We start from the raw sequence: 27,752 nt of genomic DNA on the forward strand, positions 1-27,752 counted from the left end.
AATTACAAAACATTATATAAAACATTTTTATTCACGTTCACTTTCACATATTTGCCGCACTCTCAGGGTTTTGCATATAGGTTGACACATGGGGATGAGCCCACTGGGGCTACATCTTGTTATAAACAGTCAAGCCACTTGCATATTTGCACAATGTTGCCTATTTTAGGTTACATGTAACTAAATCTATTTTGATACCATGTCATGTGATGTCAGATATTTGTTGTTGCTCTAGCACTTTGTTGCCTGGCGTATTTTGCACATTACTGAAGTTGTTTTTTTATATTTGATAAATTACGAGCTTTTTAATATGTGTGTGTTTTCTATGCCATTGAGTTCTATTATTTCTTTTGGTAACAGATGATTTTATCTACATTTTAGATAAATTACGTCCTCATTTATGAGAAGATTCAAGTGCGTTTTTTACATTTTATGCATATTAGTTGATGTGTTGCAACAAGAGGAATATTGTACATTTATGGGGTTATTGAGTCCTCATCTGTGGCTGACAAGTCCAGTTTGTGATTGACCAATTGCATCCCTTCTATCAATTGCACTAGCACTTTAAAAAGTCCCCCCTCCTTCATTTGCGTCATGTGACCAAGGCCTCTGTGAAGGCCGAAACTTTATGATGGCAGGGCGAGCTTCACTGAATAAAAACTAAATTACTCACTGCAACCTTGGGTCGGCTCCTCTTTCCTTACCTTGAAGCGCTCTGGTTCATGTGGAGTTCGATCGTTCTTGGATTAGGTGTTTTGCACATGCCTAAAACAACAGGACTTTACCTCGGTTTACCCTCGTCACACTACCCAGGTTTGGAGCATGCTGGTGGTTGCAGTGCGAGTGGTTCTATGCTGCAATCGACGATCACATGGTTTGGGGGAGGCGTGCACTCAAGTAATCAGAAGTGCTGCAGAGACCTTTATCAGGTGGGCGCACGAAGGGCAGAGGCGTCTGAGGATGGCTCACGCCGAAATGCATCACGCTGTATCTGCTAACTAATAAAGAACCTCTCTATATGTCCCCGTTTGTGGCTTCTTCCTTCGACTATACTGGAGGTTGTTTTGGATGTTTTTCGTGTCGACCAGGGACACGTTAAGGCGCTCACGTTTCGCAAGCTGGCTGCCTGTCATCTGGTGTCTGCGCAAGCAGTTTGTTTCCCGTCAAGGTATTGGCATAAGGCAGCCCACCAACGGCAAAGCAGGAAAAGCATGGGACGTTGCTCAAAGGCAATCTGTGACTTCATGGATGGTGTTGGTACACTGTTACCAGCCCACGAACTGGCGGACCTGCAAGCTACAGGTTGAAGCGTTTTGCGGAGACCTGAGAGGCTCTTAAGTTTTCCACCAGAAACAGCATTTCAGAAAGTAAGCAACTTGTTTTTCTAATTGACATTGTAAACCGCAGATCCCTCATTATAGGATATAAAAGCAGTTCCACCCAATTGTAGAGGGTCTATGGAGTTTGCTCACACCAAAAAGTCTTTCAGAACTGAGCCAATGAAATGTCCTTCCAGCTGGATCTCACTATTACAGTGCCAGGGCAATGCCTTACTGGGCTGGGCTAGGGACAAAACAAAGGACATTCAACAGCCTTGCCTGTAAAGACTCCATGTGCCATGCATCACATCAGGTTACAAATACTTGTCCCAGTGCCCAGCAGACACTGATTTTTGTGGAGGAGCATCTGGCGGTGCGACTTCAGGTGGCAAAACAAAGTTAGCTACTTGCTGAAGGTCCATCGCCACACATGGAGGTGTAAGCTGCATTGATTTATTATTTACCACAGTGGTAGACTGATTGGAGGACAGATGGTCATGCTCAGAAGTTATGGGTACTATACTCTCCTGGACCAAACAGGGGCTATACGGTTGACTTTGGGCCATCGTTCTTCATCAGAAGTCTGGGCAGGAGAGGCAGTGGTGGGAAGGTGTGAAAGAGTCCTTTGTCTCAAGCCAAATGGAATGAGTTTCCTAATGATTGTTCTTGAGAAAACTGTAAAGTACAATTCTGTTGACACTGCACATTTTTCACTCTATGGTGCCTAAAGGATTTAGCCAGGACTCTCCCCACTGGTCACAGAAAATGCCCTGTGCCACCTTGGAAGAGTTGCCACTTGTGATCTACCAGAAGATGACTCCGTTCCTCCGCTCTGATGTACAGAGGCCACCTACCAGGTGGCTGGTGACCACGGAGATGTCCAGAGATGCAAAGCTTCTTGGCAAAAGACCCTGGACCCTACATTATCGTGCTTCTTGTAGTACCATGCATCAGTGGTGTTGTCCGCAAGATTCTGCACCTACCTTCCCATGATGGATGACACAAAAGCCTACAGTGCCCAATAAATTGCACATATCGCCATAAGGCTGATGTGAAGCCAAGTCTTCTCTGGAGACCAGAGGGTTCTGGTCACCACTTCCCCAGGTGTGCCCCACCCTACACCATCACCCCCATCCTCAACTCAATAGTAATGCTTCCGAGATCCATCAAAGGGGCATATCCATTACACACGAATGGACATTTCCGGAAAATCTGGTTGTTCTCATCCAGGTATGTATACGTAGAATAATGCTGGTACAGACTGCCCAGGCAATGCAGTCCGTAGTATCCAAGTCTGCGTGAATGATGTGCTTGGCCACGTCATGCCTGTCATGGATCATGTCAGCCAAAGGTTCTATGGGGCTCCCAGCAAAATTTCACTACCATGTTCCAAAGGGTATGGGCTTTTTGCAGGCCGTACAGACAGACTGCATTTACGGACCTCAGTATCAGGATGGCAGAAGACAACATATGTTTGCCAAAGGCACCAATCTTTTTGGAATCTTTGTCCAGGGTGGGTTGGAAATTAATTCAGATTTACTTTACTGGCCTAGCCTGTACAATGAGGACTTCCAGAGAACAGTTTGTGCCGAGAAAATCCAAGTCAACAGGCACTGGCCTGTGTCGCCTAGTCACCTGCGGGCTAGCAGGCAGAAAAGAACATGACTTGGAAACAAGTAGCAAACAGAGTACCTCTAAGGGCATCATGAAATGGGAGCAAAGACTCGAACGTTGCTGGCCCAGGGTGAAGAATGTATGTCAAAGCATTTGTTTTATTATCAGTGGAGAGCAGCTGTAATTCTAGTGTTGCACCTGAACCACCACTGCAAATTAAACACTCTTTCATTGGTGGCTAAATTCGGTCTCAGTGGAGGTATCAACCCCTCTGGCATTTTGTAAGTCAAAATATTATATCAATATAATGAGGGTGAACAAACCATTTCGCTCACCATCATGATCAGTATCCAGAAGTACACCTTTATGTGGCAGAGAATTAGAGTCAGAACCAAAATGAAAACTGAGCATGTGATAGTGCAACACAATAGAGGCACTGGGCTGGAGTCAGGCTTGACAACTAGTTACACTTTTGTAATGTTATAATGCCACATCAGTTACACTTGAGCTGACGTCCACTCAGGATCAGACATGGACAGCAGCACTGGATCCATACATGGCAGTGGTGTTGTTGCTATTAGCATCAGGGCTGTGAGGACCGGTGTGGACTTCAGGGCCAAAGCAAAAGTCTACATCAGAGTTGGAACAGGCCTGATGATGGGTCCCAAGAGGACCGATGGCCCAAAAGAAGGACCTATTGGCATTAACCCAACTGGAGACCCTTGCGGCTCAGTATGGCCAAAGACGAGCCAAAGAAAGCTGAACACACACAGAACATTTGCAGCATGGGATTTTGAAGGACTCGATCTCCAACTGAGAAATTAGTTCTGAGGCAGGTGACCCTGAGTAAATGGGAATTAAATCTTGATGCCCTTAAACCTTTCTCTTTGGAGTCAGAGTGGCAGATAGTGTCCACCCAGCTTTTGTTTTTGCACTTGGACTTACCCAAGGAGTTCAAGTGGAAAGAGTTCATCTGCGGCGTACCCCAGGGATCCTCCCTCAGCCCGACGCTGTTCAACATTTACATGGCCCCACTCGCACACGTAGCCCGACAGCACGACCTCAACATAATCTCCTATGCCGTCGACACTCAGCTGATCCTCTCCCTCACCAAGGACCCCATCACCGCCAAAGCCAACCTCCATTAAGGCCGTTGCCGACTGGATGAAGACCAGCCGTCTGAAGCTGAATTCAGATAAGATGGAGGTCCTCATCCTTGGCTCCAACCCTTCAGCCTGGGACGACTCCTGGTGGCCAACGGCACTGGGGGCAGCCCCGACACCCACCGACCACGCACGCAACCTGGCAATCATCCTCGACTCAACGCTCTCAATGACCAAGCAAGTCAACGGCGTCTCTTCCTCCTGCTGCAGCACCCTCCGCAAGACCTACAGATGGATCCTGACAGATACAAGAAAAACAGTCACCCAGGCCCTCGTCAGCTGCAGACTCTACTACGGAAACGCCCTCTACGCGGGTGCCCCAACCAAGCTCATCAAACGCCTACAACCCATCCCCCCCAGCACCTTGAGACCCTCGCGGACCGGGCCTGTGACTTGGAGCGGCACATACTTAAAGCACATGACTTTTTGTGTTTATGTTAGGCAACTGTGCCTCCTGATCCCAAATCCCTTTTAGGTGCATTAAGGTGCATTAATCACACGATTATGAGTCATATTTAGAACACAGACAAGAAAGGCATACCATATGCAGTTCTGTGACTGATATTCGCTCCTCACAGTTGCAGCACCACTTAAATCCTGATGCTTTCAGTGGGAACACTGTTCCCTAGCACACTGTTAAGAGTCATATATTAGGAGTCGTTGGAAGACTGACAAGATCCACAGATGTTCCAGATATGTATTAAAAAAAAACCAGAAAGAATGGAACTAATATTAGAGCACAGGGGTGGTGCTTATAAGCGAGTCTGCTCCAATACCTTTGGGGCAGGATGGAGTCAGCTGAAGATGCACAACGCCACCTAGTGGCACACAGGAACACTGCTACAAAATTCTCTAGATTCAGTCTGGCACCTGAGGGATATTCTAAAGAGAGGAATCTGTAGGAAAAAGTAAGCATCAAAAAGACTCTGGAAGGCTGTTACCTAAAATGTATTCTCTCTAGCTATACAAAGAAATATGCATGGGTCATAACTTTTCATTTCTCTCTCGTAAAGCTGGTAAGTTGGTATACCTCATGCTTGCCTCAGAGCCGAAAGGCGATCTACTGGATTGTAATTAGGGAAAGAGTAACACCTTCAGAGCTCTCTTTTTTAATAAACGCTTAAAATGGTGACTGTTTTACACATTCTGCTTAGGGATCAGCACCACCAGTAATGGGTCACATGCATTTAGACATGCCCTTATTCTACTGCAACTGCGTGTTAATTACATTCTGGCCACATGGTCAACAGATGGTAAATTTTAACTTTGCACATCTTGCAAGTCGTGCAGAAGTCAAGAAAACCTTATAAGATAAAACACATTTTAGTTTGAATCCAGAACAGTGTGGTATGTGGAATCAACATGCAATTCAAGTATTTTATATCAATATTCATCTGCAACATGAATGATTTTTTTTAACCAACATTAGTTTATACAAATCAGAACAAAATCACTACTCCTATTAAACTCATAGGGCTCACTTACACAGAAGACTTCCCAGTTCGAGGATCACTGAAGGTAGTCGTCCTTGTGTTGTGGTCTACAAAATATTTAACACCCTCTCTTGTGTACCGGATTTCCCAACCTTCTGGTAAAGGATCCTCATTTGGTAATCTGTAAAACAAAGGGGCATGTGAATTACTGGCACTGCCTCTTGTAAAATATTATAGTTTAACACTTTCAAAAGAGCAAACAAATACAATTTTTTTTTCTAAACGCAACAGTTATACTTTTTCTATTAGTGAAGATGTGTTGACAAAAAAATAATATATATATATATATATATATATATATTTTTGTATTTCAGATTGCTCTCGCTACAAAGAATCACTCCACAGCAGTAGGTATGCACGCATCCCTTTAATGATTTCTTGAAGGTCACATTGCATCCGTAATTCGCAGCCTTTCACCAACGCGTTTCAGAGCCGTCCGCTCTTTCTTCAGGGTGTGGTGGCTAATTGCAATCATTTCCGGCTTGCCTTACAGTCCTTTTCAAGTGTCTCTGATTGGTCATGAAGCGCTTAGTAGCGTCATGCAGTATGGGACTTGTAGTTTAATTTTTAGCCAATGTTAACTCACAGTGGAGGTCGCAGATTTGCCATCAAATTATTAAAAGGGTCCTAATGATTAGTGAATTCATCAGGATTTGAAGGCACACAGTGTGCCCCGGTATGCTCTGTTCCCTTCCCAGTGTGAAGAAACTGCTGCGCCGTTTTCTCAACAGGCAAGGTTCCTGCTGACACAGTCCCACTCCTCCAAACTCCTTCCTGCTTGATTGGGCGGTGCTCCTTTCGCGACTGAAGCCGTCGCGTTTAATTTTGTATTTCAGATTGCTCTCGCTACAAAGAATCACTCCACAGCAGTAGGTATGCACGCATCCCTTTAATGATTTCTTGAAGGTCACATTGCATCCGTAATTCGCAGCCTTTCACCAACGCGTTTCAGAGCCGTCCGCTCTTTCTTCAGGGTGTGGTGGCTAATTGCAATCATTTCCGGCTTGCCTTACAGTCCTTTTCAAGTGTCTCTGATTGGTCATGAAGCGCTTAGTAGCGTCATGCAGTATGGGACTTGTAGTTTAATTTTTAGCCAATGTTAACTCACAGTGGAGGTCGCAGATTTGCCATCAAATTATTAAAAGGGTCCTAATGATTAGTGAATTCATCAGGATTTGAAGGCACACAGTGTGCCCCGGTATGCTCTGTTCCCTTCCCAGTGTGAAGAAACTGCTGCGCCGTTTTCTCAACAGGCAAGGTTCCTGCTGACACAGTCCCACTCCTCCAAACTCCTTCCTGCTTGATTGGGCGGTGCTCCTTTCGCGACTGAAGCCGTCGCGTTTAATTTTGTATTTCAGATTGCTCTCGCTACAAAGAATCACTCCACAGCAGTAGGTATGCACGCATCCCTTTAATGATTTCTTGAAGGTCACATTGCATCCGTAATTCGCAGCCTTTCACCAACGCGTTTCAGAGCCGTCCGCTCTTTCTTCAGGGTGTGGTGGCTAATTGCAATCATTTCCGGCTTGCCTTACAGTCCTTTTCAAGTGTCTCTGATTGGTCATGAAGCGCTTAGTAGCGTCATGCAGTATGGGACTTGTAGTTTAATTTTTAGCCAATGTTAACTCACAGTGGAGGTCGCAGATTTGCCATCAAATTATTAAAAGGGTCCTAATGATTAGTGAATTCATCAGGATTTGAAGGCACACAGTGTGCCCCGGTATGCTCTGTTCCCTTCCCAGTGTGAAGAAACTGCTGCGCCGTTTTCTCAACAGGCAAGGTTCCTGCTGACACAGTCCCACTCCTCCAAACTCCTTCCTGCTTGATTGGGCGGTGCTCCTTTCGCGACTGAAGCCGTCGCGTTTAATTTTGTATTTCAGATTGCTCTCGCTACAAAGAATCACTCCACAGCAGTAGGTATGCACGCATCCCTTTAATGATTTCTTGAAGGTCACATTGCATCCGTAATTCGCAGCCTTTCACCAACGCGTTTCAGAGCCGTCCGCTCTTTCTTCAGGGTGTGGTGGCTAATTGCAATCATTTCCGGCTTGCCTTACAGTCCTTTTCAAGTGTCTCTGATTGGTCATGAAGCGCTTAGTAGCGTCATGCAGTATGGGACTTGTAGTTTAATTTTTAGCCAATGTTAACTCACAGTGGAGGTCGCAGATTTGCCATCAAATTATTAAAAGGGTCCTAATGATTAGTGAATTCATCAGGATTTGAAGGCACACAGTGTGCCCCGGTATGCTCTGTTCCCTTCCCAGTGTGAAGAAACTGCTGCGCCGTTTTCTCAACAGGCAAGGTTCCTGCTGACACAGTCCCACTCCTCCAAACTCCTTCCTGCTTGATTGGGCGGTGCTCCTTTCGCGACTGAAGCCGTCGCGTTTAATTTTGTATTTCAGATTGCTCTCGCTACAAAGAATCACTCCACAGCAGTAGGTATGCATGCATCCCTTTAATGATTTCTTGAAGGTCACATTGCATCCGTAATTCGCAGCCTTTCACCAACGCGTTTCAGAGCCGTCCGCTCTTTCTTCAGGGTGTGGTGGCTAATTGCAATCATTTCCGGCTTGCCTTACAGTCCTTTTCAAGTGTCTCTGATTGGAGGAGTGGGACTGTGTCAGCAGGAACCTTGCCTGTTGAGAAAACGGCGCAGCAGTTTCTTCACACTGGGAAGGGAACAGAGCATACCGGGGCACACTGTGTGCCTTCAAATCCTGATGAATTCACTAATCATTAGGACCCTTTTAATAATTTGATGGCAAATCTGCGACCTCCACTGTGAGTTAACATTGGCCAAAAATTAAACTACAAGTCCCATACTGCATGACGCTACTAAGCGCTTCATGACCAATCAGAGACACTTGAAAAGGACTGTAAGGCAAGCCGGAAATGATTGCAATTAGCCACCACACCCTGAAGAAAGAGCGGACGGCTCTGAAACGCGTTGGTGAAAGGCTGCGAATTACGGATGCAATGTGACCTTCAAGAAATCATTAAAGGGATGCGTGCATACCTACTGCTGTGGAGTGATTCTTTGTAGCGAGAGCAATCTGAAATACAAAATTAAACGCGACGGCTTCAGTCGCGAAAGGAGCACCGCCCAATCAAGCAGGAAGGAGTTTGGAGGAGTGGGACTGTGTCAGCAGGAACCTTGCCTGTTGAGAAAACGGCGCAGCAGTTTCTTCACACTGGGAAGGGAACAGAGCATACCGGGGCACACTGTGTGCCTTCAAATCCTGATGAATTCACTAATCATTAGGACCCTTTTAATAATTTGATGGCAAATCTGCGACCTCCACTGTGAGTTAACATTGGCTAAAAATTAAACTACAAGTCCCATACTGCATGACGCTACTAAGCGCTTCATGACCAATCAGAGACACTTGAAAAGGACTGTAAGGCAAGCCGGAAATGATTGCAATTAGCCACCACACCCTGAAGAAAGAGCGGACGGCTCTGAAACGCGTTGGTGAAAGGCTGCGAATTACGGATGCAATGTGACCTTCAAGAAATCATTAAAGGGATGCGTGCATACCTACTGCTGTGGAGTGATTCTTTGTAGCGAGAGCAATCTGAAATACAAAATTAAACGCGACGGCTTCAGTCGCGAAAGGAGCACCGCCCAATCAAGCAGGAAGGAGTTTGGAAGAGTGGGACTGTGTCAGCAGGAACCTTGCCTGTTGAGAAAACGGCGCAGCAGTTTCTTCACACTGGGAAGGGAACAGAGCATACCGGGGCACACTGTGTGCCTTCAAATCCTGATGAATTCACTAATCATTAGGACCCTTTTAATAATTTGATGGCAAATCTGCGACCTCCACTGTGAGTTAACATTGGCTAAAAATTAAACTACAAGTCCCATACTGCATGACGCTACTAAGTGCTTCATGACCAATCAGAGACACTTGAAAAGGACTGTAAGGCAAGCCGGAAATGATTGCAATTAGCCACCACACCCTGAAGAAAGAGCGGACGGCTCTGAAACGCGTTGGTGAAAGGCTGCGAATTACGGATGCAATGTGACCTTCAAGAAATCATTAAAGGGATGCGTGCATACCTACTGCTGTGGAGTGATTCTTTGTAGCGAGAGCAATCTGAAATAAAAAAAAAAAAAAAAAAAAATATATATATATATATATATATATATATATATATATATTCACTGAAAAAAACATAGGTTTCAGGAGTTATATAGTTAGGAATTAGTTTTTAAAAAACCTTTGAAATTCACTCAAAAAACTAAGTTTTAGTGGTGTTATAGTTAGCTGGACATTTTACTCATACAAAACCAATGAAATTGCTCCTATATAGTTAGTTGTACTAACTATATTTCGCGCACCCGCAATCCACTGCTGATGATGTCACATATTAGATCATTCATGACATGGTCAGTGACATCTCAAATGACATCACTGATGACATCACTGATGACATCATCCAGTGAATGTGGTTTGCTTCGTTATTTAAATATGCATTATATATATAGCAATTTACATTGAAGAATGAGTGGATATATATAAATAAATATTTGGATGGAGGATTTAGTAGCAGTGTAATTGACTGTTTACTTGACCAATTTATAATGTCTCACTAAATATAGTGGATAGTGACTAAGCTGTGTGAATATCTGTATCACTTTGTCAGTTGTTGTGTAAACTGATTCTACAGTTGGTTACTAGCTATGTGAAAGTCTATATTAGTTATTGATTAGTTAACTGAGTATTTGTATGGGAGTGTGAAAGTGTGTGTGGTTCGGTGGGGGGTGTGTGACTGTCCAAAGATGTGTGAATAGTTGATTCAGTAGATATATGAAGTTAAAACTACATGTTCTAACAGTTTGGGTGAGTGAATATCTTTATGGGTGTGGTGATGAGCAAATATATTTCTCAAAGGTACAGGTCCAACAAACTAGAAAAATAAAAGGCAGTGTATGTGTCAGTTGTTGTATATAAATAAGTATACATAAGACACAATGATTGTGTGAGTGACTGTATGGATAACTGTATACTTGTAATAATGATTTTATAATTCACTAAGTATGACTTACTATCTAAATGAATAGATGAAGTGGTGTTTGTATAAGTGTTTTGCTAAGTAAATATGTAAGTATGATCCATTGTGTGCATAAGTGAGTAGGATGACTTCATATGTGAATAGGATGTGTGCTGTTGTTTAATGTCGATATAGATGTATAAGTATTTTTGATAGTGTTCTATTGTTCATTGACAGCATGTATGAGTGAATCCATAGGTAACTGATTAGATGTGTGTATACATCTATGAATCACTGAGTGGATTTTTAGATACTTGTATTGTTGTGACAATAGATTTAAATATGATACTCTGTATTTTACAAAGTGATGAAAAATTGTAATAGTGTATGAAAAGGTGTATGTGATTGTCACGAGGATGATGTCATCAGTGATGTCATCAGTGATGTCATTTGAGATGTCATCAGTGATGTCACTGACCATGTCATGAATGATCTAATATGTGACATCATCAGCAGTGGATTGCGGGTGCGCGAAATATAGTTAGTACAACTAACTATATAGGAGCAATTTCATTGGTTTTGTATGAGTAAAATGTCCAGCTAACTATAACACCACTAAAACATAGTTTTTGGAGTGAATTTCAAAGGTTATTTAAAAACTAATTCCTAACTATATAACTCCTGAAACCTATGTTTTTTTCAGTGAATTTCAAAGGTTTTTTTAAATGCTAATTCCTAACTATATAAGGCCTGAAACCTATGGTTTTTTTCAGAGAATTTCAAAGGTTTTTTAAATGCTGATTCCTAACTATATAAGGCCTGAAACCTATGGTTTTTTTCAGTGAATTTCAAAGGTTTTTTAAATGCTAATTCCTAACTATATAAGGCCTGAAACCTATGTTTTTTTCAGTGAATTTCAAAGGTTTTTTAAATGCTAATTCCTAACTATATAAGGCCTGAAACCTATGGTTTTTTCAGTGTTTTAAAACAAAAAATTGATTGGTTAACTGGCTTATTAAGTGTATCTTAGTGAATAAATATATTAGCGAGTAATGTTTAAATATTTAAATATATGCATGAGTGATATAATATGTGACGTCATCAGCAGTGCATTGCAGACGTGCAAGTTATAGTGAGTCCAACTAACTATAACGTGGGAATTTCAATGGTTTTATGCAAGTACAATTTCCAGCTAACTATAACTGGTGTGAAACCTATGTTTTTTTCAGTGAATTTCAAAGGTTTTTTAAATGCTAATTCCTAACTATAACTGGTGTGTAACCTATGGTTTTTTCAGTGAATATATATATATATCTAAAAAGTTCTATGGCAAAATGAAATCCCTCATTTTGTTCCTTTTCAAATTAAATGTATTAAGTGTTACCACTTTATTCCAATCAAGATGACTTCAGGTGTGCCATACTTTTGTCATAAGTAAGACTGTTAGCGTTCTAGTTGTTCTTCAGAACACTCTGGGACATTCTGTCATTGGGCTATAGTTGGGCTACATCTGGCTGATATTTGGGCTACATTTGTTTTTTTTTGTCTCTGGTGGCCATCTTTGGGCTACATTGGGCTACATTTGGGCTCTAACATATATATAGCTCAATGTAGCCCAATATATATTTTTTCAAAGTTAATTTTCGTAAAAACCACTGGAGCACATATCTTGAGACATAGCAAAGGCACATCGGGCTACCAGTCCCTACAATTTTGCCAAGTTTGGTGGAAAACCATTCAGCCGTTCGGGCTAAAAGTGAGTCCAACCGCCCTATGGAAATTAACATGGGGAAAACACGTTTTGGGACCCCCCTTTTATCTCGGCCCCCGCTTGATGAATCCCCCCCAAACTTTTAGGGAAGGAGCGGAGCGCCGCGAGGCAAAGTTAAGGAAAATTTCAGGAAGATTCCTCAACCGGCGCCAAAGTTATTCCCAATAGAATGTTGCGATTTCCCTATGGAAAACAATCCTAACTATATATACCTACTGGCTATCGCCAGTAGGTAATATATATATATATATTAATATATATATATATATATATTAATATATTCATATATATATTTATATATATATATATATATATATATATATATATATATATATATATATATATATATATATATATATATATTAATATATTCATATATATATATATATATATTTATATATATATATATATATATATATATATATATATATATATATATATATATATATATATATATATATTAATATATTCATATATATATTTATATATATATATATATATATATATATATATATATATATATATATATTAATATATATATATATATATATATATATATTAATATATTCATATATATATTTATATATATATATATATATATATATATCTATATATATATATATATATCTATATATATATATATATATCTATATATATATATATATATATAGATATATATATATAGTTTTCACCCAGCACAAACAAAGGTTGCGCCAATGCACTCCAGTCCAAAAAAAATCGCCAATAATCCAATTGCGTGTTCCAAGGGTTATTTATTTAATTCAATTCCAGCATGATAAATCAGGTATGGCACAACAGCCCCAACGCGTTTCAGCGAAAACTCGCCTTGATCCCGTGATCAAGGTGAGTTTTCGCTGAAACGTGTGGTCCGAGGCCATACCCCATACACCGCTCTGCAATGCAACTCTGTGGCACTTACAGTACATACATCGTGGGTTAGTTGGTCCCCAGGGACACTCAGGATTCAAGGGGACTTTATCCCCCAACTTAAAACGGGCACGGGGCGTGTTTGCACACATCACCTCAGGACCCCTCCCTTCACCAGTGTGCAAACGCGCCCCGTGGCGCGTTTTAAGAGTTATTTTTTATCCGTCTGCCCTATTATGTACTAGGGGCTTACAGAGGAGGTCATGCTAATCATAGGGGTACCCCAACGCATACGGTTTCCTAGTGTATGTAGGTGTTTTCACTCTATTCTAAGTGTCTTTTAGCATACCACTGGCTCTAGGCCTGGTTAGTCAGAGTCAGTTACCACCAGAACCCATCTAAAAAAGTTGTGGGCACATGATTTTGTAACAAGGCCTCTTTCTGCTCCTCTATTGGTTCTTTCTGCAAGTCTTGCTTCTTCCTGCACGCCTCGCTTCTTCCTGCACTTTTCTTCATCTATGAGGACTTCTGTTGCTTCTTTCTGAATTCATTTTGCTTCTTTCTGTGCGTTTTTTCTTTCGTCACGTCCTACCTCTGTAGGCATAGTTAGAAATTAGCATTTAAAAAACCTTAGAAATTCACTGAAAAAACCATAGGTTTCAGGAGCGTTATAGTTATTTGGACATTTCACTCGTACAAAACCAGTGAAATTCCCCCGTTATAGTTAGTTCAGCTAACTATAACTCGCGCGACCGCAATGCACTGCTGATGACGTCACATATTGCATCACTGATGACATCATCCTTGTGATAGAGTGGCAAACCTCCTCTCACTCTAATATAACCTTTGATACACACACTTAAAAATGGAAACTAACATTTTTAAAACAACGGACATACCAATACCACTTACAACACACCTATTCAGTAATTCCGAGATCTACACACACATCCACTCATTCACCAACAGTCCTATACAGTCATTCATACATGTATTCACTCATCATATGTACTCATACACCTATACATCCTGTTACACACCACCACTCATCCATAGAGTTACTCACACACAGTCACACATGCAAACAAAGTATCAAACATCCATTTACTTGCATATATATCGTTATACACACACCACCAAACTTACTTCTACAGAAACTTACACATACTTACTCTCTTAAACAATCACTTATAGAAACACATACTTCTTTATACAGGAACTCTTCCAATCTCTCACTCTCACATATACTCACTTATATACACCGATACTCACATATACTAGTTTAAAACATATGTAGTTACTCATAGAGACACTAACTGAGACAGTCATTCACTCACTAACACACCCATACACACACTCATCCACCCATACAGTCCTGCACGCATGCTGTCTTTAACACATACAAACAGTGAGTCACTCATTCAGGTATCTATGCACTAAGTAATACCCCCCACCGAACCATCCAGACACTCAGACACTCATACTGATACTCAAAAAAACCAACTACTAACCCATCTAGACACTCATGTAGTTACTCACCAACCCATGCAGCCACTTACACACAAAGTGAGAGACAAATACAGATATTTACATATTTCAACATTACTCACTAACCCATGTATTCACCAAGATACACTTAATCACTCAGTTATACAATCAAAAAAATCATCCATTTAGACACTTATATACCCATTTATTCTTCTATCGACCTTGAGATATACATATATAAAACATTCAATTTTCAGAAAAACACACATTCACTGGATGATGTCATCAGTGATGTCATTTGGGATGTCATCAGTGATGTCCCTGACCATGTCATGAGTGATGTAATATGTGACATCAGCAGTGCATTGCGGGCGCACGAGTTATAGTTAGCTGAACTAGCTATAACGGGGGAACTTCACTGGTTTTGTACGAGTGAAATGTCCAACTAACTATAACTTCCCTGAAACCGATGTTTTTTCAGTGACTTTCTAAGGTTCTTTAAATGCTAATTTCTAACTATAACGTGCCTGAAACATATGTTTTTTTCATATGCAATTTGCAACTGCTGCCGGTTGCGCGACCAGGTACGAGTACGGCCAGGCGGCCCTGTTGCATTCTGGGCAATGGAGTTCCTGAAGGGGCGGGAGGCCTCGGCGGTAAACGTATTCAAGAAAAAGAAAGCGCCCGATGGAACTGACAGGAGTGGATCTGGAGACACAGCCCCGGCGGGTGTAACATCATTGAGACAAAAAGGAAACCAACTGGAGAGATTACGAAAAAAGGAACTTAGCCGGTGGTGGGAGGCGACATCTCTGACAAACTACATTGAGATGGATCGCGTACCCAGAGGCTTAAGAATCTTTATCGTCCCAACGTTGAACAAACCTAAACCAGAGGTCCTGAAAGCATGGCGCGAGAACACCAACACCTGCTCTAAAACAATGATGCAGATCCTAGTCAAGAATGGATGGGAAGAACATGATGAACTATTAAAGGAGATACAACTGCTTCTTGACGACCTGGCAAAAGATACTGACCAGACTGAGGTGACAAAGACTATCTATGGTGGATGATAAAATAAAAAGATTTGAAAAGGACCTAATAGCCAGAAAACAGCGAAAGTTCGAGCGTGACGAGCGCGATTATATGTCAGGAAGGATCTTAACTTTTGCAAAAAAAATTGATAAACCACGTTCCTCACTATTGAGAGATAAGGCATTGGGAATGGCCGACCAAGACAGGCGGCAATCAGGAACAAGTTTTAATTCTGACGCAAGCTCACTGGATGGGAATGTGCAACTAGGATCGGATAGAAAGTTTTTTTCCGACGAAATGCACCTCATGATAGAGGCCAACAAGCAATCAAAGGTGAAGAGAGCGGCGATGGAAAACCAAGCAATTCTGGAGTGGGAAACAAAAAACAGATGCCGAAGAACAAGTAATGGGTGCACAAAATAAGGAGTTAACGGTAATGAATTTATCTAATAGACAGTTATCTGTAGATGAAGAAAAAGTCTTGTGACTAGGATTGACATTTTGCCCAGACTTACAGTTTGACTATACACAGACACGTATAGACATGTACATGTTCGTCAGAAAACTGAAACTACATAAAATACACTCTAATAGGAAGCCCATCCACCAGATACAGGACACAGTTGAAGTGTCATCCGAATCAGAAAATGAGTTGCAGAATGTCCTAGAGAATCTTCATGAAGAGGGTGTAGCAGATCTAACACAGACGCAAACACCTAGCACCCAAGAAAATACCCTAACCTCCATAACTGAGACCCAATCCAGCACTATAGTGACCCCTTTCAAACCTAGGTCCAGATATAGGCCGCAACTGCCAAGGGACAACATTGACCTATTCCATGACCTGGTCGCTAACGACATGCTCAAACTTTTACACAGACCTCCAGCGAAGCAGAACATAACACCAGAAATGAGAAAAGCCCTAACTAACTTGAAGAATGATGACTCAATCATAATTAGGCCCTCAGATAAGGGCGGAAACGTAGTTTTATGGGACAGGAAAATGTATGTTAAAGAGGCGATGAGACAATTGTCAGATGTTGCATGTTATGTTAAAGTTGATCACACCTATCTAGCCAAACTGCAGAATAGGGTACACCAACACATTCGTGAGTGGAATAATGACAAACTGTTAAACTGGGACGAGACCAAGTTCCTAATTAATGAGAATCCTACCACGCCCACACTTTACCTACTTCCTAAGGTACACAAAAACCAAACAGAACCCCCAGGAAGGCCCATTGTGTATTAATAGCCTATTGGAGAATGTATCTCACTATGTAGATTATGTTCTCAAGGACTATGTAAATGAACTTACATCTCACATAGAGGACACTAAAGACTTCCTCCAGAAAGTAGAAAACATTAATTGGGAGCCTCACTTCTGGCTAGTATCCCTAGATGTAGAGAGTCTTTATACATCAATAAGACACAGGGATGGTTTGAAGGCATGTGAGTACTTTCTACAGGCAAGAAGTAGACATTTGGAAGCCCACTCTAGAATGCTGCTACAAATGATAGAGCTCTGTCTCGAAGAGAATGTGTTTCTATTTGATGGTACCTTGTACAAACAGATACAGGGCACGTCGATGGGCACCTGCTTTGCCCCCAGTTATGCCAACCTATTGGTAGGATGGTGGGAGGAGCAGGTGCTCAGGAACGATGCCCTAGAACAGTGGACTAGTAAGGTGAACATCTGGCTTCATTTTATTGATGACATTTTCTTTGTTTGGGAGGGAAGCGAAAAGGAACAACTCAAATTTGTGAATGTACTTAATTTGAACTGTTTAAATTTAAAGTTCACAATGAAACATAGTCAGAGTACCATTGACTTCCTAGACATAAAACTAGGGATTGTTGAGAATCGGATTGAGACTGAAATCTTCAGGTAGGAAACAGCTGGGAACTCGTTACTCCACTCGACAAGCTGTCACCCCCCCCCAGCTTTAGATGGGCAATACCCTTTGGCGAGTTTCTGCGCGCCAAGAGGAACTGTAGTTCCCAAGAATCCTTTGAGAGGCATAAGAAAGCAATGCGTGAGAGGTTTACTGTGAGGGGCTATCATCCTAATATGCTTAAGAAGGGAGAGGTGAGAGTCTCTCAAATTGACCGGAAATATGCTTTATTCAGAACACCCAAGAGTATGCAAAATACATCCAATGCCCCCATAAGACTTATAACAACATACAATACTCAATACCCCGAGTTCAGCAAGATTGTAAGGAAGAGATGGGATATCCTTTTACAGGACAAAACCCTGAAAGAGAGATTAGGTCAACACCCATCGATAACCTACAGGAAGGGCAAATCTATTAAAGATTTAATAGTACAGAGCCATATGGAAAAGAAAAAGTCATGGCTGGAGGCGAAGGGAGGATTCCAAAAATGTGGAAAATGTAAGGCTTGCAGACATAGTACTAATGTAAGGGAGGTCGTACTCCGCAGGGTGAACAAGAAATGGAAGATCAACAAAAAAATCCTCTGTACCGCAGACTTTGTAGTCTATGTAGTAACATGCCCTTGTGGCAAATGGTACATTGGGTCAACAACACTTCCAGTCAAAAAGAGAATCCTGGTACACTGGCGTGCAATTACCAACAAGGATTTTTCCTACAGCACAGCCAAGCACTTCCATACCCATCATGATGGGGACTGGACCAAGGCAAAATTCTTTGCCCTTGACTCAATTCCCAAACATGTGAGAGGAGGAGACAGAGTGACATCACTACATAGAGCAGAGTCCAAGTTCATCCTTCAGGCAGGCAGTATCGCTCCTATGGGGATGAATATTGATGAGGAAATGTATGTACATTTGTGAAATTTTTCTGACCAAGAGCTTCCTCTGCCCGCTTCTGGATATCCAGATTCCATGATAATCTGGTTTTAAATTTATAATTTATGTTACTGTACAATCAATTTGGTGTTTTTGGTGTATTGTTAGCAAATTGATGACTTGGAGGACCTAGACTAATATTGAAGATTGAGATATTGAGATGAGATTGTATTATCTATAAATGTTCAGCCACTACGGTTATTTATGAAACTAATCATAACCCTTTTACTTTTACCTCTTCTAGAAACCGGGCTGTTGATGGAGTGATAATGTGCATCACGGATAGAAGATATGGTTACGAGCACAACAACTCCACAAACATTTACACATTAGCGATAAGAGCACGGGTCTATATTTATACTTATATAGATATCTTATTTATTTTTGGAACTTCCAGTAATGAGTAGAAGGGGTGCATTTCCATAGAAATGTGATTTTCTTATACACCAAACCTCTTGTAGTTTTTGATTAATAGTCTCTATATTCTCTGAGTTAGTATTGATATACTCAGATAATTGGTGGATTGAGGAGAATACATAGGATATAGAGGGATATGGGAGGAGCTGTTAATTAGTGTGGATGAAAGATCGATTCACAATGGTACTACACCTGACTTAACCTGCTTTCCTTCTTTCTTCATTTTCCTTTCCCAAAGATTTCTCTCCTGACCCTTAATTTCACATTTGCCGCCTGTCACCTATGTTTTCTCTCTTCCTTAGTAGCATTCTGACCTCCTTTCGCGTATCTTGAGTTCTCAGAACTGAATATGAAATCGGGTACTATACCCATTATTTTTTGTAAATCAAATGAAAATTCATCATATACCTTTCTGCTAAAATACACCACACACCTTGGGAATGTGGCTTACAATTTAAATCAAATGTTTTTTTCTATTTTTAACGTAATGGCACATTTGGGAACCCTGTGTGGAATTGAACACAGAGTCTCTCTTCCTTTGTTATCCTTTTGTTATCTATATTAATTGCAAAATGTCCGTGGTGGTCATGTGACCAAGAGCCCGTGAGCTCGAAATGCGTCTGTTTTTGTGCCCAATAAAGAAAATGTAATCGTACCTGGCTGGTGTGGCTTGTCGTCCCTTCGTCGAGCGAGAGGATTGAGTGAAATCAGAATGTGTGCTTTTAAAAACTCAACTGTTATGTAGCGGAGGAACTGTTAAATTAAAATCTACAAGTCCATAATGCAATGGGAGTCCAGAAAAGCTGGGTTGTTGGAATGTTCCCGCAGCATATGGGTTTTGTTACCAGGTGTTTGTCTTGTTGGTATCTCATATTTTTCTGCTGGTTGGGTCATGGTGAATGCTCCTTGCACACTGAATTGATCCCCTGTTGCCGAATGCAGAGAATTATAAGCACGTACCTAAAGGGAACATGCCTTTTGCTAAAGGTCATGAAGGGTTGAGATGTGACGTGAAGTGGCGTGTCTGAAGCACTATTAGTTTAACTACTTAGGGACACTCATCACTCTCGGTCCTTGCCTGGCCTCCTCCCCGCTCTCCAAGTGTAAACCTCCTTTGGGGACCAGGACTATGCAGGAATTACTGTGGCTGCTACATCTAGTAAGTTTATCCTTATTTTTGTTAAATTAAAAAAAAAACAATTTGGGTTAAAAACTGTGCCTCTCATTCACTGGTGAAATGACTACTAGTGAGTAATGAAAAGTATAGTGAGCAACCCAAACTACCCTTGAGGGCTCGAGCAAAATGAAATGAACAATGCTCCCCAAGTTTCCGAATGCGGAGGGATATCGGAGATTTACTGAACTGCTTTGTTGAAAGCGTCATCACGCCATTTCACTGTCTCTCAGTTTAAATTTTAATCAGCACGCTGAACATTGTGAATACGTGCCTCTTAGCCACAATAAGATTAATTCACGTCAGGCTTTAAATCTTTGAAGACACCAAGCCGAGTAATACGACTTATGAATCCAGGGGTCAACAACTTTAATACTTGTCAGTCCTGAAGATGGTCTCAATGAAAAAGTAGAGACCGAAACGTCGACCTACGCTTTTTCCCCACAGACATTTGTTTGATCTTTACTGTGAGAAAAAGTGTTTGCAATTGTTACAGTGAAGGTTTTCAGTTCCAAATCGCTACCTTCTTGTTTGATTGTATATATTTATAAGTACTCTTGATGAAATCCCAAGATAAAAACTGAATATTTTTCTATATACACCCGTTTCTGTTTTTGTTTGTTTTTTGTACGACTTTTCATTCTAGATGATATACATTGTTTTGCTTTTGATTTTGCTTAACTTTTTTAAGAAAGTGTGCAGCATAATGCTGAAAGAAATTAACAGGGATACAATTTACCTTGCCTTGAAATGCGATAAAAAAAATAATATAATTTAACATTTAAATAAATCACTTGAAGGCACATTTACTCTTTCATAATAGTGAGCAAGACCCCGTTTTTAACAGTAAAAAAAGGGCACATAAAGAGTGAATGATGTGCTGAATCACCTTTTGGAATTCATCCTTATGCCAAGCTTTTGTTCACTTACCGGTACTACCCAAATTGGCAAGTATTAGCACTGCCTGGTTGCCTTGAATGTAATTGCATGCCATTCACAAAAAACACGTGTTCTATACGTTTGTGTGCCAGTGGTCTGAATACACCCCGAAGAAAGCCCAGGACCGTTAAGGCCATTAGTATAGGGCTAAAATGGGACAACTGAGAGTGGACTAGGAATCTTTAGAATTTCATCGCCTCCTTTTTAAAAGTCTACATAAGAGCTCCCTGTGAGACAAAGCCCACTCTGGCCTCTAGGAGCCAGGGTGAACAGGATGATGAAGCATGGCACTATTAAAGTGGGTGAGGGTTATATTTTAAAAAAGTGTTTTCTTTCCCCACTCTTATTAAAGTGGAGCGTATGTTTGACACTGGCTTCTAACACGTACAAAGATAGTCTAGAGGGGATACTTTTCAGGTCATATGTATTCTAATGGGACTCCTGCAATTGTTGTTTCTGGTCACTAGCGCAGAGATACACCTCTGGGTGTGAGTAGCTTAGTGATATATATAATGCCCATAACATAACAAGAGCTGCAACCACCGCCATCACCTTGGTGAATACCTGAGGGGGGTTGGTAAAGGGCAAAAGGAAGCATGGCGAATTGAAATTGCTCGTGGCCGACCATGAACCACAGGGAAGGCCTGTGGGCAGGCAGGACGGGAATGTGGAAGTATGCATCCTGAAAATCCAATGTTGCCATCCAAGGCAGACAGGTCTTGAGCAATCAGGAGCATTTTGAGCTTCTTCTTCTTGAGGAAGAAATTGAGAGGGCGCAGGTCTAGGATAGGACAAAGGCCTCCATCCTGGCACCAGAAAGTAGCGGGAATAGCAACCACAACCTACTAATGGCATCAGCACCCTCGATGGCCCCCTTGTCCTAAAGGCTCTTTAGGACAGCCCCATATTGGTGGTGGTGGGGGGGGGGGGGTGATGACACTCACAGCTGAAGCACCTCAGTCAAGATGTTCGACTGCCATGGAGGACAGGCTATTGTCCATGAGCTCAGGCGCCCTTCTCACCACCATTACATAGGATGCTCCTTCCTCTGTAGCCATGGTAAGGGGAGAAAGAATACCAGTATCTAGAAAAGTGTCCAGTCCACTGGCCTTTACCGAGTCCTCACACCAGTTCATTTGCGGACCTAAAGGCTGGTATTCCTCAGGGTCCAGCAACCCTTCCTAATCCTCTCCGAGTCCTAGCCCATTGAAACAGGGTTCAGGCTCCGGCCTGGAAGGCATGGCTCCAGTAGTCATTGGACGACGCCCCTCTGACTCCATATCGGTGTTGGGGATCAGAATAGGGGGTGAGTCAGGAGTGTCAACATTGGGACCAGCGCACTGGAAGGTTGAGGTGGTACGACCAGCACCAGTCCAGATCCAAGGGGCCCAACTGGCACCAGGGACACAGCCACTGGCGTGGATCCAGTAGGACAAAGTGAAGTCGAAGAACTCTTCCACTTCTTACTCTTCTTCTTGTGGTGGGACTTAACAGAGTACCCGATGGCTGAGCACAACAAAGGTTTCCAGCTCCAGGACCCATCCTGGGACCTTCCTCCCGACTGGGATCCAGGCTGCAACGGCATCGCATGTGGGCAGCAAGGAGTTTGAGCGCTGCTCCCTGAAGGCTTTGGGGCGCATGGCGCAGCAATTGGCACAGGTCTTTGCGTCGTGGTCACATTCCGATCACAAGAGACATATAAAATACGGGTCTGCCACCAACATCCATCGATGACAGGTGCCGCAGGGACTGAAGCCAGCCTTCATAATGGAAATTACTGCCACACCGGAGAGGAACGAGAGAGCTGCAACGTGGTGGGCTGAGGCTTCTGTACCTGGTGGCTACCAATGAAGGAGGACTGTGCCTGCTACGTCCTGCTCATGGAAAAGTCTTCTCCAGAGAACAGCCAAAGCCAAGAGACTCTAAGGGCGAGTTGACTGGCCTCCTGTTTTGTAGCACAGAGACATAACGGCTGAAGAAGCCTGCTGGCAAGTTGGTGGCCCAAGTCTTCAGCCCACCACCAATCACCATTGTGCAGCACCAAGGACCAAGACCAGACGCATAAAGTTGCACCAGAGTTTGCTTAGCCAAGGAGTGCAGCTAGGAACCCCAGAGGATGAGTTATCAACCAGGAAGGAGTGGCTTGTGACCGCAATACTGGGTGACAGATAGTTCAGGGGAGAGTGAACTTCTTACAAACCCAAAAGGACTTCAAGGGATATCGATCTCATGACCAGTATCATTCTCACCCGTTTCGTGGTCTGAGAAGTAGTCGCAGCAAGACGCCCCTCAAACGCATCACATCCACAGCATCCTTTGAGCATCATCAGCATCCTTCATGCCTTGCATCAGGCCACTTCCATAGGAAAGCTCTGCAAACGATAAAAGCGACTGGAACGGACTGGAGACTGCTTCCCCTGCAGAGGTGACTGTTTGAGGACCTTGCTGGTCCCCCTGACCTGCTTCCCACTGGGATTGGTCACCTAAAGCGATTCCAAGTGGCAGCATTACAAGTAGCCCAAACTTTCCAGCGAAAAAGTTTCTGTGCCAAATCCGCTGAATTTGCCACTGATTGTTCAGGATTGAGTGATATGCTTTGATTTACTATACCTTGTAAAATCTAAATACCCAGAACCCTCAGGTGCATGATTTTCATTGCGGTGACTAAAAAAAAACAACAAAATATGGTCTATTTTATTAAATTGGTGTCAGATTTATTTGGTGTCTTTTAAATTTCTTATTCAATTATTTTGGTGCTGTTTAAATGCTTTACAGTTGTTCTTTTCTATTGACCTTACTGCTCAGACCTATATCTCGCAGGGTTGAGTCAAAGGTTTGACAAACAAAACCCAAGGATCCTAAAGGGGTTGGTAAGTGTATTACACGGTGGGGTCGAACAACCACAGCATTAAATACAACTAATTTCCTCACAGTAGCCAAGCCTATTTGAAGAGCTATTCATCATCATCATCATATTTCCTTTATTTCTGTTCAATCGTGCCATAAAAGATACAATGTATAACATTTAAAAAGTCTTAGGTAAGAACGAAATTGTGTGGAAAATTACAAACCAACAATGCAAGTCTCATATTTTAAACTCCATAAAAAAAAACAATAATTAGTATAAGATATTAAAAAAGGCATCCCAAAGTTAAAAAGATTTGCAAATAAGAGCAATTCAACTACTGTAAAAAATGTTGGTAAGACATCAATAAATAAGATTCAAAACCTATCAATACATTTGAGACCGAATATTAAGCAGGCAAAGATAAGCTTACTGTTTAAAGAGCATTCCACCTAATATGACCTATTGCTGACAAGTATCTCATGATTGAATACACCACTGTCTCTGGTATTGGTTTTACATAATCTAAGGGCTGTGTGGCAGTCACTAAAACCTAGAAGTTTACAGAGAGGAGTAATACAGCATAATCATTGTTTAGCATAGGCCTTACAGAAAAATAACAAGTGTTTAATATTCTCTGGTACTTGACAACCCATCAGCAACAAATTCGATCTGTCTCCCTTTTTCGTCCAATAATGAGTAAACGTGGCCAATGGTAAGATGCCCAATCTAAATGTTACATAAAGTGCACTTGCAGCAGGGTTAATGAGCATATTCAGGTATTGTTCTTACTCAGGTGCACATTTAAACATCAAGAAGGAATCTACCAATAAACCAGGTGATACAGCAGAAAGTTTGGCTCCTGATACAAAATTCAAAAAGGATGTTTCCAGCTTATTTTCAGCACCTTGGTGTATTGCAGAAGGCTGCAGCCGTAAATTTTCCAGATCCAACCTAAATGGCCAATTTTTAATACTGACTAGCCAGGGAATCTTCCCAACATGGTGGTCATCTAATACGACTCTGATGCAAACCCTATCGGGCCTAAATCCTCATGAGCCCAGAGCCTTATCCAATATTGAAGGTTAGGGGTGGGGTTTTTAGTTAAGTCAGGAAGAATGGCTCTCAAGCTGTTGCATGTACTTTCTATGGACCTGTGTCGGTGCTGCCAGGTCGGGGGAATAACCCGATAACCCGCGGGAATGTGTGAATCACAGGATACACACTGTAGGCACAGTCCTGGGCACAGGTGATGAGGATATTTACAATGTTGACTTCCGTCTCAAAGTGTTATATAAATGCAGTGGTCGACACCAGCATGAGTTCGAAATTTTTTTTTACATTGCAGCAATGACTTTGTTGATCAAAACAAAACCAGCCGACACGTGTTTCGTCACTAGGAAAGTCCTGTGACTCATCAGGGATGGTAAGGATACAAAACATAGGGTGAGTGGTAAAAGGTGTAAAACATAGAGTAACCTAGTCGTTCACATATACAGGTAATGGTGAGGAAGGGATCACCCTTGGTGTATCTATAACAAGAAAAGGAGAGAAACACTGCGCAACACATATGGTGAAAAGTGACTCTTCCTGTGTACGTCAACGACTAGGTTACCCTATGTTTACCCCTTTTACCACTCACCCTATGTTTTGTATCCTTCCCAGCCCTGATGAGTCACAGGACTATTCCCTATCCAAAATGTATTAGGTCTTAGCATTGTAAAGTCAGAAATTGATCTTAGGTTTTTTTTTTCTTTTTTATTAACAAAAGAACAAGCTTCAGAAACAAAGCAGATCTATACATACATGTAGAGTTTAAACAAATGATATGGTGACTATATAGCACCTCAGCGCATAGCGCACACTTACATTCTGCGTAATTGTTTTCCAACAGTACAAGACTGAACTCTCCGCTTATCTCTTATCAGATAATAAATACACCACACCTCGCGGTCCCACTCACAGACCTCTAAACAGAGTCCATGCCCCCCAAACGTTCTCCCACTTGCGAGGGCGGAGCTTAGGTTTAGGTTAAGTCTAATTGGCAGCATCGCACACTGGTGGGGAGTCTCAAAGGGTCTTAATAAAGGCATTTTCAGTTTTTTCAAGGGTATTTAGGTTACAGTGCCCCCATAAATAGTTCTTCGACAAGCTTGATATTTGTATATCTCCAGAGAGGGGCAGTGTGTGTGTGTGTGTGGAAGGCGGGGGGGGGGGGGATAACAAAAGTGGGAGATATAATGGCGAATCTTATGATGGACACTGTTCTTTGTTTTAGAGTCATAACACTTTTCTGTACCTGGGCTACCCCATCTAAGGAAGTCTTCCAATCTTGCGTCCAAATAGTCAAACTCATGTACCCCTATCCAACCCCTGCCCCTCCTCCTGCCCCCCCCCCCCCGCCCCTAAAAATACCTTTCTCTGGCACGATTTCCTTCTGGCACCGAAGACCGTGTACTTAGTTTTATTACTGTTAACTTCCAGGCCATGCTCTAATCAAAATAATTGAGAGACCACGGGGAGTCTTAGATAATAATAAAGTATCATCTGCAAAAAGAACGCACAGTATTTTGTAATCCTTCACCTCTGGGGAGCCATTTTCGCAGGGATACAGCCATTTATACACAAAAGAAAGTGTAGGGACCAAATGGACCAAAATGCACCCTTGTCTTACGCCTCTCTTGATTGGACTGTCTTTCAACAATTCCCATGCAGGGTCCCACCTACACCTCGATAAACGTTCCTTTATATAAAGCCTGTATTAAGGACTATATCCCGCGGCACCCCGATCTTGTGGAAAACCATCCAAAGTTTTGCCCTTGGGACAAATTCAAATGCGGTTTGCAGATCCACGAAGGTGACATACAGCAACCCTCTATCAATGTCTACTAACTTCCACTTAATAGATGGGAATCTCACAGCCTGATCAATAGTACTAGTATTGAATCCGAATCCCACCTTTAAGTTGGATAACACTTTAGTTTGGGAAATCTAGTCCCATAGTCTAGATAAAATTTGCATACTATAGACTTTCTTGACATTGTCAATCATGCTTATGGATCTGTACTTTCCCTGAGTAGATTGGTCTCACCCATTATAGAAATATTAATTATTTCCACTCCTTTCCAGGACCTCGGGATTGGTGCTCCAGCCATCAATGACTTAGACGAACAAGTTGTTACTTACTTTAGGTAACGCTTTTTCAGGTGGGATACAGTATCTGCCTGTGGATTCCTCACCTTTTGAATTACCGCAATGTGCAGCATTCCACAGAAACTTTTCTGCTCAGCTCTCCCACGTTGACAAGGACGTCACAATAGAAAGGCTTCACACGAGACTTTGCGCGACATCATCGAAGCCATAAGAAGACCTAGTCAGCGAGCTGATGTTAGTTCCACCCATTGTTGCCAAGCCTTCGCTGCAAAACAGGTGAACTAAGAACCTTTCCACAGGTAAACAAGGTATACAAAACACAACCAAACCTAGAAGTTCTATATCATAGACATTTCCTAGTACCAAGTTTCACATGATTCAAACAATAAATCACATAAAATACACATTGATTATTTTTCAGTATAAGCAGATAGGCAACGAGGAGGCAGGTGGGTCAGTAAGGAATCCACAGGCAGATATTGTATACACCAGAAAAAGCGTGACCAAAGGTAAGTAATGTGTTCTTCGGATGGATACATCTGCCTGTGGATTCCTCACCTTTTGAATAGAATCCTCATGCAGTCCCACTTCTGGGGTTAGGCGACTGGCTGCCTATACCAAAAAA

At 42.0% G+C, this 27,752-nt stretch overlaps 1 protein-coding gene across 2 annotated transcripts in view; it reads right to left on the reverse strand.

The window, feature by feature from the left end:
- Window positions 1-27,752, reverse strand: part of WWP1 (WW domain containing E3 ubiquitin protein ligase 1) — a 1,173,512-nt gene that overhangs the window by 697,508 nt on the left and 448,252 nt on the right. For both annotated transcript variants that reach the window (XM_078687073.1, XM_078687072.1), the window contains exon 13: window positions 5,582-5,710. In XM_078687073.1, coding sequence (XP_078543199.1) covers window positions 5,582-5,710 — 129 coding nt within the window. The remainder of the gene's footprint in view (window positions 1-5,581; window positions 5,711-27,752) is intronic.

The sequence above is a fragment of the Lissotriton helveticus genome, chromosome 4_1 (genome assembly GCF_964261635.1).
Source record: "Lissotriton helveticus chromosome 4_1, aLisHel1.1, whole genome shotgun sequence".
Classification (NCBI taxonomy): Eukaryota; Metazoa; Chordata; class Amphibia; order Caudata; family Salamandridae; genus Lissotriton; species Lissotriton helveticus.